The 12,770-nt window shown below is 38.6% G+C and overlaps 1 protein-coding gene across 2 annotated transcripts in view; it reads right to left on the reverse strand.

The window, feature by feature from the left end:
- The window catches only part of pkhd1l1.1 (PKHD1 like 1, tandem duplicate 1), a 47,820-nt gene that overhangs the window by 11,162 nt on the left and 23,888 nt on the right, over positions 1 to 12,770 (reverse strand). For both annotated transcript variants that reach the window (XM_017454899.3, XM_017454897.3), the window contains exons 44-62: positions 12,415 to 12,571; positions 11,745 to 11,954; positions 10,510 to 10,639; positions 10,091 to 10,332; positions 9,685 to 9,821; positions 8,526 to 9,555; positions 6,992 to 7,183; positions 6,595 to 6,746; positions 6,198 to 6,357; positions 5,897 to 6,071; positions 5,235 to 5,273; positions 4,395 to 4,483; positions 4,041 to 4,204; positions 3,420 to 3,549; positions 2,343 to 2,461; positions 1,271 to 1,400; positions 971 to 1,144; positions 733 to 836; positions 24 to 150 (exon numbers count right to left, since the gene is read on the reverse strand). In XM_017454899.3, coding sequence (XP_017310388.1) covers positions 24 to 150; positions 733 to 836; positions 971 to 1,144; positions 1,271 to 1,400; positions 2,343 to 2,461; positions 3,420 to 3,549; positions 4,041 to 4,204; positions 4,395 to 4,483; positions 5,235 to 5,273; positions 5,897 to 6,071; positions 6,198 to 6,357; positions 6,595 to 6,746; positions 6,992 to 7,183; positions 8,526 to 9,555; positions 9,685 to 9,821; positions 10,091 to 10,332; positions 10,510 to 10,639; positions 11,745 to 11,954; positions 12,415 to 12,571 — 3,661 coding nt within the window. The remainder of the gene's footprint in view (positions 1 to 23; positions 151 to 732; positions 837 to 970; positions 1,145 to 1,270; positions 1,401 to 2,342; positions 2,462 to 3,419; positions 3,550 to 4,040; positions 4,205 to 4,394; positions 4,484 to 5,234; positions 5,274 to 5,896; positions 6,072 to 6,197; positions 6,358 to 6,594; positions 6,747 to 6,991; positions 7,184 to 8,525; positions 9,556 to 9,684; positions 9,822 to 10,090; positions 10,333 to 10,509; positions 10,640 to 11,744; positions 11,955 to 12,414; positions 12,572 to 12,770) is intronic.

Consider the following 12,770-nt stretch of genomic DNA (forward strand, 5'->3'; position numbering starts at 1 on the left):
TAATGGTGACTGAAGTGTGATACCTTCTCCTACAGTGTGATGAATGACATTGTCATCAACAGTCAGTCCATCTGTTCCAAAGATGCCGATAGCAGGAGAAAAGCCGTGGTGAAATGCACATCCTTTAATGTAAGAATCATTCTGACTCACCTGTGAAAATATGATATGTAAGAAATAAAACAACAATGACAACAATAATGTGCCATGTTGTTTTGTAAAAATAATCAATGACCAAGTGGAGGCAAAATTATTGCTCTTATATCACAGTGTCAGTGATTATGACAAATCATACCTTTAATCCATTTATGGTTACCTTTATGTTGTGGCACATTGGCAAAACAAATTCACTTAGATGTGTAAGTTATCACTTAGATTATATCAGCTATAAACAGTCATCACCTGCCTCTATTTTTTCTTAACAAAAAAACAAACAAACAAACAAACATACAAATCACTGCTTGTCATGAAAGTGAGAATGTCCTCTGTCCTGAAGACTCTCCTGTGGCAGAAAACTTACTAACTGTTCCAAAGGGCTGACATTGGAGACTCCTCCCATAAATGTCAAACAAACATCTCCTTACAGAAAGCTTCACCATATCAACGATGAGACGTTTTTTTTTCTAACTCCAAAGGGATCACATACTTTTTCTTGCAACTGTATCTCCAAATTCTAAATCTCTCTCACTTTTCTTTATATATGACCTGTGAGAAGTAGAATTTTATGGTTCTCACCACTCCCAGGTTGAGAAAAGCCACAGAGTAGCGAGGATCGGTGTTGTCTGTCCATCCTTCCTGACCTGTGTGGTAAAACTCCACATCCCTAATCTGGGCCTTTCCTATAAGAATCATACAGTCACAGAAATAAAAGGTCCTAAAATTAGTGTTAATATGTGTATAAAAACAGTTTTTTTGTACATGTCCTGAAATCAATAGACTAACAAAAGTCCAGTTTCGTTCACTGGCTGTATACCTGTGTAGTCGATTCCTCCGACGGAGAAGGATCCCACTAACACACTGGCGCCAAATGACTCAGTGTAAAGGTCTGGGTAATCTCCCCCAATGATCTTAATGTTCCTGCTCAGCAGACCCACGTCACCAGCCAGTCTGTAGGTCTGGGATGTTCCTGGCACCGTGTAGTTCTCCGCTGCAGCAGTTGAACAAATAATTAGGTTGCTTTGAATGTACATCTTCGTAATATTTTGCATTTTCTGGCAAGTTATTTTTTTTATATATATATAATATGCTGTACTGTACACTGTATTGGACTAACCAATGTGTGTGTACGTGAGTGGCTGATCCACGGTCAATGTAAGGCCATTGTTGGAGACTGCTGATATAGTGCGAGTCTCTGTCTGCCATGGATCATAACTGGTGGTGGACAGCACGATTTCATCCCCTACCTGGTTAAAAAGGTGAGTAACAAACATAGCATTTTATATCAGAATATCAGTGAAACATTTTAGTAATGCCACAAGAGCTGCTGTTTATGTATTTAAGAACACTGGAGATGTACAGATGATTGTAAATTTTGCAATGAAGAAGACTAAGACATATTTTAAACAAGATGAGTTTTTTTTAAATGAGAGTTTGTTTCATACATTTTCTTTTATCATCCCAAAGGATGATCCACTATTTTGTGTTAAAATATTAATATTGGCAAAAATGAAATTATATAAACTGAAAGGTTTTCATTTTTTTTTCTGAATAGGATAGGACTATTCTCTAATATACCTCAGCATTGTTGAATATTATGATTGGTCAGAAGGTGTTGATTAATTTTCTATAACAGCAGCTGTGCTGGCTGCACTTAAAATCACAGGTTTATATTAATCGTTCTAATATATTATTGTTTCTATAGTAACCACTTACATGGTGACCTTTGCATTTGTCTGAGACTAAAAATAAATAGATTAACCAAAATGTGCTCTAAGATGTATAATCACTGATATGGTGACATTTTATGTAAGGAGACATTTATTTATTTATAAATACAAAATCTAAAGTATTGGCAATTTGTTGTGGTATAAAAGGAATAAAACACTTTGGGATGTGTTGTTATTGGAAAATACTCAGTGTGGGGGTATAACAGTAACAGTTACTCCACATCGCATCAGAGTGCATCACAGCACTGCATTGTTAATTATTTTATTATAACATTTGGATTTTGAATTGTTGTGTTGTTGCAGGATACACTCCAAGTTAAAGATTTTTTAACTTCTTAGAATAAATTATATATAAAAAAAATAAATAAAAAACTAGGGGTGCAAACTTTTTTGCACTGTATGTATTTGAAAATAAACTATAATACACTTATTTATTTTTTCATGTTGTAATGTACTCACTTGCCAGTCTACAGGCTCCTGAAGTGATAGAGAGTTGGATCCAGCCATAGCAGTGCTGCCAAGTTTAGTGTGATAAACTCTGTGTGGCATTCCATAGAGGTCAAGAGCACCAAACACACCTGAACAACAGTATCAGAATTGTGTTTAATACCATTGCTTACAAAGAGGTTTCATCACAAAAGCTATGTGATAGGAGAGCATATATGTGCTAATACCAAAATTGTACTCAAACACATCACATAAAAGCCAACTCTCAATTCACACCATTAAATAAGCGCCAAGGGCTGGGTGAAATGTCACCTTAAACCCTCCCTCCATCCATAGCAGCTTCACAGTAGATGCATTTCTGCACAAGCTGAGTAGGCGAATTTACATTCCAGCTTTTTTTGTTTTCCGAGCAATATTAACTATTTAAAGTGCAACAATTATTGTAATAATCATAGTTTGAGAACTACCAGAATTCCCTCACAAAAACCACACCCCCTCTCAACTACACTACTAAAACTCCCCTGTTTAATAATTACACTCAGCTGTTGCTCTTAACCTTCTTATTTGTCACTGTAAATGTCAGTTCATAACTCACTGTCACACCTGCCAGAACAGTTCAAAACTGTACCACCAGAGAGCACTTTCCCCTAAATTTTAGCAACTACTCATTGGTCAAACAAACATTTCTGTTCCATATAGAAAGCATACTGTATGTTCACAGTCGCACAATGCAAAGCCTTGCCAAATCTTTGCCTGTCATATGAGTTCTAAACCATTGTTTGTATTTGGTTTTCTGTATGACCCTTGCCTGTTTATCTGTTCTCCCAATTAGGATATTGTCCAATGTCTTGGATTATCACTAATAGTAAAACCCATCGAGCCTTCTTCCATAGAGCTGATCCTACACAGGGTTGTGGGGAAGACTGGAGCCTATCCCAGGGAATTCTAGGCACAAGGTGGGGGACACCCTGGATGGGGTGCCAACCCATCACGAAACACAATCACACACACATTCACACACCATGGACAATTTAGAAATGCCAATCAGGCTACAACACATGTCTTTGGACTGTGTGATTATTCCTTTACCCAGAACTTTAGCTCCTTGGGTTTGTCCATCAGGCAGACGCAATTCAGGCGTGTGATGGTTTCCCCTCAGAATGATTTGCAGTTGTCCACTGAAGGGCTTGTCAGGCCCTCCAGCAATCAAACAGCCTCCCTGTGTGAGAACACAAATAATAATGCATTTTAAACATTACCCAGATGCAATACAGTGACCTCCTTGAGGCTTTAATTTATTTATCTTACACTCTCAGAAATAAAAGTATCAAACTGAGGTGTTACCAACAAGTGTGCTTATTTTGTACCTTTAGTATGTATATTTCACCTGGGGAGTTGCATATGGTATAATTTAATTAGCATTTTCAGCAAAGATTTAAAGGTAGTGGTCTGGCTGAATAATAATTGTAGAATATATTCAGGTTTCCAGGTAAAATATATATTCTAAAGACATAAAAAGCCTTGATGGTACCATGCCAACGATAAGGAAAAGCACAGTTTGGTACCTTTAATTCTCAGTATTTGCTTTTAACAGAAGATTTTAGAGCTAGTATTAGTAATAGGTTTTGGTGTAATGGTGTAATTGGTTAAATATAATAATAATTGAAACCCCTAAATCTGGTGGAGCTGATGATTTATGGAAACACTGACCAGGATGGAGATGTAAGTAGCATTAATGACAATGCTGCTATTCTGTGGAAGACTGCTGCTAGTGCGGTTGGACATGATGGTTATGTTGTCTGGAATTTCCAGGACTCCCATCACCGTGAGCTTATTTAAGGGTGGAATAGGGATGTCTAAAACAACCCAACTGTCTGTGGATTCAGAATAGAGCAGTCTATGATCAACCTTTGTATTGCTGGTGTTTGATAAACATGGTAATTGCATAGTATATTATCCTAACAGCTATAAGTTTTGGAAATGTATTAAAAATGCTTGAGAAGTTATTTTGTAATTGAAATACAATACGATTTCTTTCAGCAGTTTAGGAAATGAATATAATACCTGAGGGGATGACTACATTGGCACCTTCTTGTGGTACGATGAAGTTGTTCTCTGCAGATGACCGCCAAAATGACTGATTGGACCAAGCACTGCAAATCATAAGACTCATATACTGTAGCATATTCTTTACATACATAACATTTACAAATATTCTTTTCATGAAAGGGCCAGTATAAAACATTCTAGTGGTTGAATTGTTTAAAAAACAAAACAAAACACATATAAGCTTAATTACTGTGACATACAATAATACAATTTTATAACAAAACTGGTTAAAGTTTAATAAAATCCAGAAATCTTTCACTGGCTATCTTATTATCATACCTGCTTTTATTTTATTTTTTATTTTATTTTATTTTTTTTAAATGTAAATGATCACAATTAAAATTAATTCAATATGCTTGAGGGCCAAACTGCCTCTTTAACTTTAGACATTCAGTGCAATGTGTAAATCTAAAACCTTAAACTTGATTAGGTAAAAACAGATGGAAATTGTTGATTTGCAGCTGGTCATCTCACCATAATATTTAATAGAAAATGTCAATAACATACTAAAAAGACATGGTGGATTAATAGAAAACCATATTTTGCACTGACACTCCATTTCATGACAACTTTGAAATACTGGAGCTATAAATTGCCATTAGGTAAAGTCACAGGTAAAATTTACTGCCACGCGGTAATGTTTCCATGCCTTGCTCTGGTTTTCATGTTTCACGCCTCGGTTCTAGTTCTATGAGTAAATGTTTACATGAGATGAATGTCTAATTGTGCTTAACGGTTTCCCGTTTTCTTTGACATTGATTTTAGTTGGAAATAAAAGCTTTGTCCTGCACTTACTTCTTGTTCCAGGCTCGTTTCATAACACACCCCGAAAACCTGAAAGTGAAAAAAAAATCCAACTTTGAAGTTGTCCAAGGTAAAGTTATCAATAACTACTGTTTGTTTAACCCAAATAAATCTGTCCCACAATCTGACTATGATGAAACGCTTTTTCAATAATGGTGATTAATACTAAAGCGTCCAGAGCCCTATGTTGGCATCTGCCACCTCAACACTTTTTTTTTTTTTTTTTTTAAATAAACTCCACAGTTATATAGTTTAATAGTTACAATAATAGTTACAGTATAATAGTCACATTGTCCTTTTGAATGTTGAACCACAGCACAGTTCTCCACTGCTTTAAATGAATTTTTTTCTTAAGCAGCTACATTTGAGCTTTGTGCTGATCCTAACTGTATTTGGTTTGAATGAAGAATTTACATAAAATTACTTGGTGTGGATATCTAAGGAATAGATATTAGTGGCAGTGTTACAAGCTGGGGATAGGGCTTCAGACCACAGCTTCAACTTAGAGTAGTATCGAGACTGTCTGTGGAACTGTAATTAGAATGGAGAACTCTGAAAATTTATATTGGATTGGAGCTTTTCAGTGAGTTCTCCTGATTATATGCTAGAAGTTTACAGTACATTTACATTTATACTGAATGTATGTATCATACGTGAAGTTGGTAGGTTGGCCGCTGCCGCTGGGCAGTGGCATGATGGTGACTGGCGGTGGTGGGGTACAGTTAGGGAAGAAGCATTTATAAACTCTGAATGCCACTGAAATGTCTTTGGTTGATCTGTCCACGCTGTTCCTCCGCTTTCTGTTAGCAGCAGTTGTTTTGCTAGACACTGAAGGAACAACAACATGGTTGAGATCAGAGTAGAATCCAGGAAAGCAGAGCTATTTCTTTCTTTCCAGGTTAAACATCTAAAATAATATGCATCTCATGAGGATATGCACAACAGCAGTTTTACCAATGTAGTAGATGTTGTTGGATGATTTGTTCATGTACCAGTCTCCATTTATATTCACACTAGGATTCAGGGGATTAGCTGAACCGTTTCTACTGTCCACCACAGACACCTGGTCAGGATTCTGAGTCAGATTGTGATTTATAATCACATAATCCTGAGACTATTTAGAGAGAAAGAAGAGAAAACACAGCACACAATTAAATGAATCGATTTACTGTATGTACTAGTACAATGTAATGGAATGTTTCATTAATTAATTAACTTAAAAAAGTAAAATGTATATCTGGATTTCTGGAAAGCTGCTTTGTGACAATGACCATTGTTAAAAGCACTATATGAATAAAATTGAATTGAATTCATTATTAAGCACATTGGGTGACCATAATCATGACTTTACCTTGAAGCCATAGAACACTGCACTATACGAGATGTTGCTCAACTGTAGAGCATTGCGAAAGTAACAGTTGTAGGTTTTGTCAGTTGGAAGCAGAGCCATCCAACCAGACTGATGGGTAATCAGTTTATCAGCAAAGGGAACAACGCTTGACCCTAGAATAATATGATGGTGTTATAGAATATAAATCATGTTGCATGTTCTGTAAAAAATATACATGAAACATACATGATTCATGCAGTAATGGTTAATTGTATAAGTTGACACTGAAACTTTCTAATATTTCTAAATGCAGTCATGTGTACTGTATATGATAAGGAGAAGCTAAACTCACAATAGCACACTGTCTTGCCACCATGTAACACAATTCTTGTGAATGCAAGCTAATTCTTTTCCATACCATAATTATTGGTGAGTATGAGATCCTTAAACCAGAGCGAGGAGGGTAATGAGGAATAAATGCCCAGTCGGTGGAAGCTTATGGTGTTGTCACACACTGTACCAGGGAAGCCGAAGCTCCATGAAGCATTGTCAGAACAGTGGACTGGATCCAGCAAGTTACTCTTTGGCACTACCTTGTAGTCAGGATTACCTTTTGACATGAAGAGGAAGGGAAGAAAACAAGCTCAGGGAAAAAGGCTAACCAGCTTAAGTGTCAAGAATTTTTTTAATGTCATTAAATTGCTCTGGATATTCACGAAACATATTTTTCAAGAAGAAGGCAAGTCATTCCCTGGCAAGCCTTATAAATGTAGCAGAACACAGAAAAACACATTATCTTGCTAGTCAGCTAGCTAACAAATTCAGGTCAACAAATTTTCACTATGCCAATTTAAAGCTTATTGATATTACAAAATAACATTAACTTACAGAGGACGGAAATGGGTGTGGTAGTTTGACAGGGCAAATGATCTTTTGTTAAAAAAGTTGCTTGTACATTTATAGTAGATGCAGAGTTAGCATCAGCAGCACTCAGCTGGATAACGTTTTGCCACTTTGAACTGTTTTTCTTTTTTCCATCTAAGTATCTTTTACAATGCACTCTATGAAAGTGTGTTAAATGTAGGTCTATAAAGCATTCTTTGGGTTGTTCCTCTGGAAGAACCCTATGTAGACTCATAGAAGAAGAAGCCTTTATTTGTCACATATGCATTACAACACAGTGACATTCTTTTTTCGCATATCCCAGCTTGTCAGGAAGTTGGGGTCAGAACGCAGGGTCAGCCATGAAACAGCGCCCCTGGAGCAGAGAGGGTTAAGGGCCTTGCTCAAGGGACCAACAGTGGCAGCTTGGTAGTACTGGGGCTTGAACCCCTGACCTTCCAATCAGTAACCCAGAGTGACCACTGCCCCATAAGCTCATATGTCCCGCCCTGACTTCCTGTTTCAGTGGAAATTACGTCAACACATCGAATAACGCTGCGCATTTCAAAGCATTTCAAGAACCTTTCTGCCTGAAACATGCAAATGCATTGAACTACATGATACATTGCAAGAACAATACCATTTACTGTGTGCATAAAAATTATGTTTTGTTTGTATACATATTCTATTTCTTGTAGGTTGTTTCCTCCCACTGCCCAAAAACATGCAGGAAGGCAGATTTGCTGCACTAAACTGCCCCAAGGTGTGAGTGAATGTTTGGTGCTCTGCAATTGTCTGACATGTATTCCAGCTTGGCAGCACTGGGGCTTGAACCCCTGACCTTCTGATCAGTAACCCCAAGCCTTAACCATTGAGCCACCACTACCCACACAACAGAGTATTTCTGTATCAGTGAGGTCTACTTTAGGAAACAAAAAACTATCCAAAGAAACCTTGAGGAACCCTAATAACTGCCTTTGTCAGAATGCTCAACAGAGAAAATAAATATTATATCTTGCCATGGTTCATATAATGTTTTGTACTGTCTAGAGATATACTATAATGAATACCTGTCAGTGATCCATCAACATCCACCAGAACAATTTCATGTTCCCATCTAAAGCTAGCCTTGTTGGGTGACTGATAATATTTGATTCCACTGAATTTGACAGTAAAGCCCCCAGAGAAGGTGCCACTGGTTCCTTGTATAGTGGTCACACCAACTGCAGCACATCTTGGCCGGTCAAAGTTAATAAATTTGGTGTTAAGGACACTCATGCCATCATCCAGGGGCAAGACAATCCCACGAGTGGTACAGTAGTCTTCACCCAGGCCAAGCTCGTCTGCATGACCTACTAACGTGCTGTTGACCAGTCCAGCACCGCTGGCTAGCCCCCATCCGCTCACGTGTTGCTGGAAGATGCGCTTGGTCTCCACTCCTGCCACCTCATTGTTCACCATGAGAAAGTCGTTGAATTGCACAGCTCCTACGTTCACCCACTCTGCTCCTTTCTCGTTGTTCCAGGATGTGAGTTTGCGGAACACGGCTGGCTCAGGTATAGTAGAGCTGCACTTTCCTCCCTTCTTGGGAAAGAACTCCTGGAATATCCACAGGCCAAACCAGCCTTGTGAGTGGGCTGTATTGTTATAAAACTCACCCAGAGGCACCATCTTCTGGCAGATGTTACTGTCGTAGGATGCGCCATCTGGATGGTCATGCATTCGGTACCAGAAGCCGAAGTGCGTTCCTCCAGCGGCTGCGTTGTGCCTGATGATATTGTTAGGGTTGGTGACCCAGTAGCCAGCTGGTGTCACGTCATCATTCAATAAGCTGGTGCTCTGACGAACAAACACGGCCAGGTTGTACTGCAAGATATTGCCAGTCTCAATGCCATCCTCAATGAAGAAGGCTCCTCCCATGATGTTGTAGATGACATTATGTTCCACCAGCAGCCTGTGCGTGTTGTGGATGGTGACTGCACGGTTGTAGGTCTGGTGGATGCCACAGCCACGAACGTAAGACTTGAAGTTAATGTCTCCCATCAGGTGCCAGTGGATGGGGTAGCGACCCAGTCGATAGGCCTGGCCAGCATTGAATATCTGCCAAAGGACACAAAATGATAACACAGTCAAAAAATACAGGGCTTTAAGAGGTTATAATTCCAATAGTCCCAGATGTGTGTTAGATCTATTTATATTTATAAACACATTATTAATGCAGCCTGGTACCTCGACATATTCAATTCTTCCTATAGCCAGGTTTTCACCAGGCCGAGGTGCATGGAACATAATGCAGCCACCAAACTCATCACTTCCAGTTTCTTCCCCAAATTTCCCTTGGAAACAAGTCTGGGTGGCAAACTCCCCTAAAATAAAATATTTTCACTTAACACAAAAAAAATGGCATCTAAATGCACTCTCTCAATAAAGATACCAAACTGTACTTATTATATACGTACAGTTTTGTACCTTTTTATTCTGACAGTGTACTGTAAAGTTAGTATGAACCACAATAATCATAAATTTCATGGTAAGTTTGCAATGTATGACCTCATATAACATGTGCATTTTTGCATTTATTAACATTCTGTCTGTGAGAATATTAAGAATAATAAATCTATAATGAAATACCCACCTGTATTAAACCCATCTGGACAGGCTGGGATAGTATCGCTCCATTCTGCATTAATGGATCCACGAACAACAATGTTCCTGGTGAGCACGCCAATCTCAGCCCTTGCCTCGAATACAGTGCCATCAGGTAATGTGATGGCTAGCCCAAGGTGGGTGTAATTCAGAGGACTGTTCAGTGTTAAGGTTCGACCATCAGGTGACACTAATGCAATTTTCCTCACTTCATTCTGCTTCTGGCTGTGCCTGCAAACATACCCACAGTCCACATTTAGAGTGTGGTGGAACGCTATTTATGTAGTCAGCTGAAGATTTAAATATTCTCTAATATTACATATAGTGTATATTATTATATAAGCAGAGCATCAGCAAGAAGTTGCCTGATGCTCTGATGACAATGAAGGCAAAAATAAATGCCTATACCTGCCACCTGTTGAGGCAATGACAACTTCGTCTCCTTCTTTCCAGGTAACTGCGTCCATCAAAGTGAGAGTAATGGAACCATTGTTAGCAGTTTGGGCAAGGCGAGTCCAGGTGATAGGGATAGGGATACCTGAAGAAATGGATTTGAAATTGATTCTATAGACCAGGGGTATTTAAATAAAATTTGTAAAGCTCAAGTTACATAAAATTGCATGCTTACAAAGGTTCGGATTAGCAACTAACATGACTAACTGGTGACACCTGTCTACTTTTTAATGCTGAACTATTAGTGATTAATTCATGCCTATAAATAAGACAATTCAGAGTGGTTATGTTTTGTTTCTTAGTGCTGGTTCACGTTACCATTTTTGACTAGCAGTACAGACTCTGAACATATGAGACAATGTGTGAGGAAAATAAATGCATAATTCTTTGTCCAATAAACAATCGTCAAGCAAGCTACATCCTAATCAGACTAGAGAGTGTAAATGAGATGAAAAATCTATGAGAAAACTCAGCCTCGTATCTGGTATAATGACCTGCCTTCAGCAAAATAATTTACATACATGCATGTGATTGGCCACAACTGAGTATCTGTTACAGAATTTGAGATGGTTCATGTTTAGCAAATGTTGAAAACTGGAGTCTGAACTATGACCATGTTAAAAAAAGGTATATTGGCTCTGATATAGTATTTTTCAATTACTCAGTTTGGTTCCCTGAAATTCTGGGTCCAACAGTTGTGAACCCCTGCTGTAAACTAAACACAGTGGATTCTTGGACTTAAATCTGAGATTCTTTAATTCATGAAAGTGGATTATAATCTCAGATGATGAGTTCCTGCTCTCCACAGTTTAGTGTTTTTAGCAGTCTAAAATACTTAATTGAGCCCACAGCCAAATAATCTGCATTAGTGCATACATAACAGTTTGTTTATTGAGTCATTTTAGTGTGGCATGTGCCAAGTAGTGCTTACAGAAAGCAGCCATTGGCTATATTTGTCCTATCTCACAGCTGGTTTGGGAATTTCTGGGGATCCTCCAGGAAAACTGGAAGGAAATTAATGAATGAATATATTTCTTTTTATGGCCAAATAAATCTTTAGTTTAGATTCTGAAGAATCTGTCACTATAGTCTATTACTGTCACATATTTTCTTCATTTTTTTATGATGATGGCCTTCAATTTTTACCAGACACTGTATTATCAGAATGATATAAAAATTGACTGGTGTACCATGCAAGTCCAGTACTCCCTCTCTGACCCCCAGGGTTTTAGCCCCATAGACAGGTAGTTCTGGAGAACGAAGGTGGCCATGCAGGGTGATGATGGCCTTGTGCTGGAACGGATTGTCCTCTGTTCCAATCTGAAGAGCTCCACCATCTGTGATGAGAATGTTCTCTGCCTGCAGCTCGATATCTGCTTCATCAAAGATCAACTTTCCACCTGAGCATAAGAAGAAGTTACAAACATTTACAAAGTGAATTTTAAAACATTTAAAACATTTATAAAGTGAATTTGGGAAAGATAAAGCTTAACAGGATGGTGTGCTGACAGAGCTGGTAGGAGCCTAACCCAGGGAGCATCGGGCACAGGGCAGGGTACACCCTGGACAGGGTGCCAATCCATTGCAGGGCACACAATCACATATATATTCACACACTATGGTGTCTTTGGACTGGGGGAGGAAACCAGAGTACCTGGAGGAAACCTCTGCAGCACAGGGAGCACATGCAAACTCCGCACACACAGGGCCACAGTGCGAATCAAACCCCAAACCCTGGAGGTGTGAGGCAAATGTGCTAACCACTAACCCACCGTTCACCCCCCATTTAGATCCTGATGGGCTGATATGTTTAATCTAGTACAATTGTTTGTCCACAGTTTTGGTTCCTCCTCACAGTACCTTGGATAAGAAGCATCTTCAATACTGGTGTACTGACATCCAGGAGAATCGTCTGTCCTTTAGTGATCACAGCAAATGTGCCTGCTTCAGGGGGTGACTCTCCTCCCCACGTGTAACGAGATGACCACACATCAATGTAAAAGAAGTCAGCATGATCCTGGAATGAGAAGTGGACATCATAATATTTACACGGTAAAAATGTTTGTAAATATCACTTATATATTTCTACTTTGTTATCTGCTGCAACAAGCTGGCCAGCTAATGGTAACTGAATCAATAGAAAAACATATATTTATAATCAAAATTGCACTATTACACTGACAATGTATTTAATCTATTCAGTTTAAGGGCACTTC

The sequence above is a fragment of the Ictalurus punctatus genome, chromosome 24 (assembly GCF_001660625.3).
Source record: "Ictalurus punctatus breed USDA103 chromosome 24, Coco_2.0, whole genome shotgun sequence".
Lineage (NCBI taxonomy): Eukaryota > Metazoa > Chordata > Actinopteri > Siluriformes > Ictaluridae > Ictalurus > Ictalurus punctatus.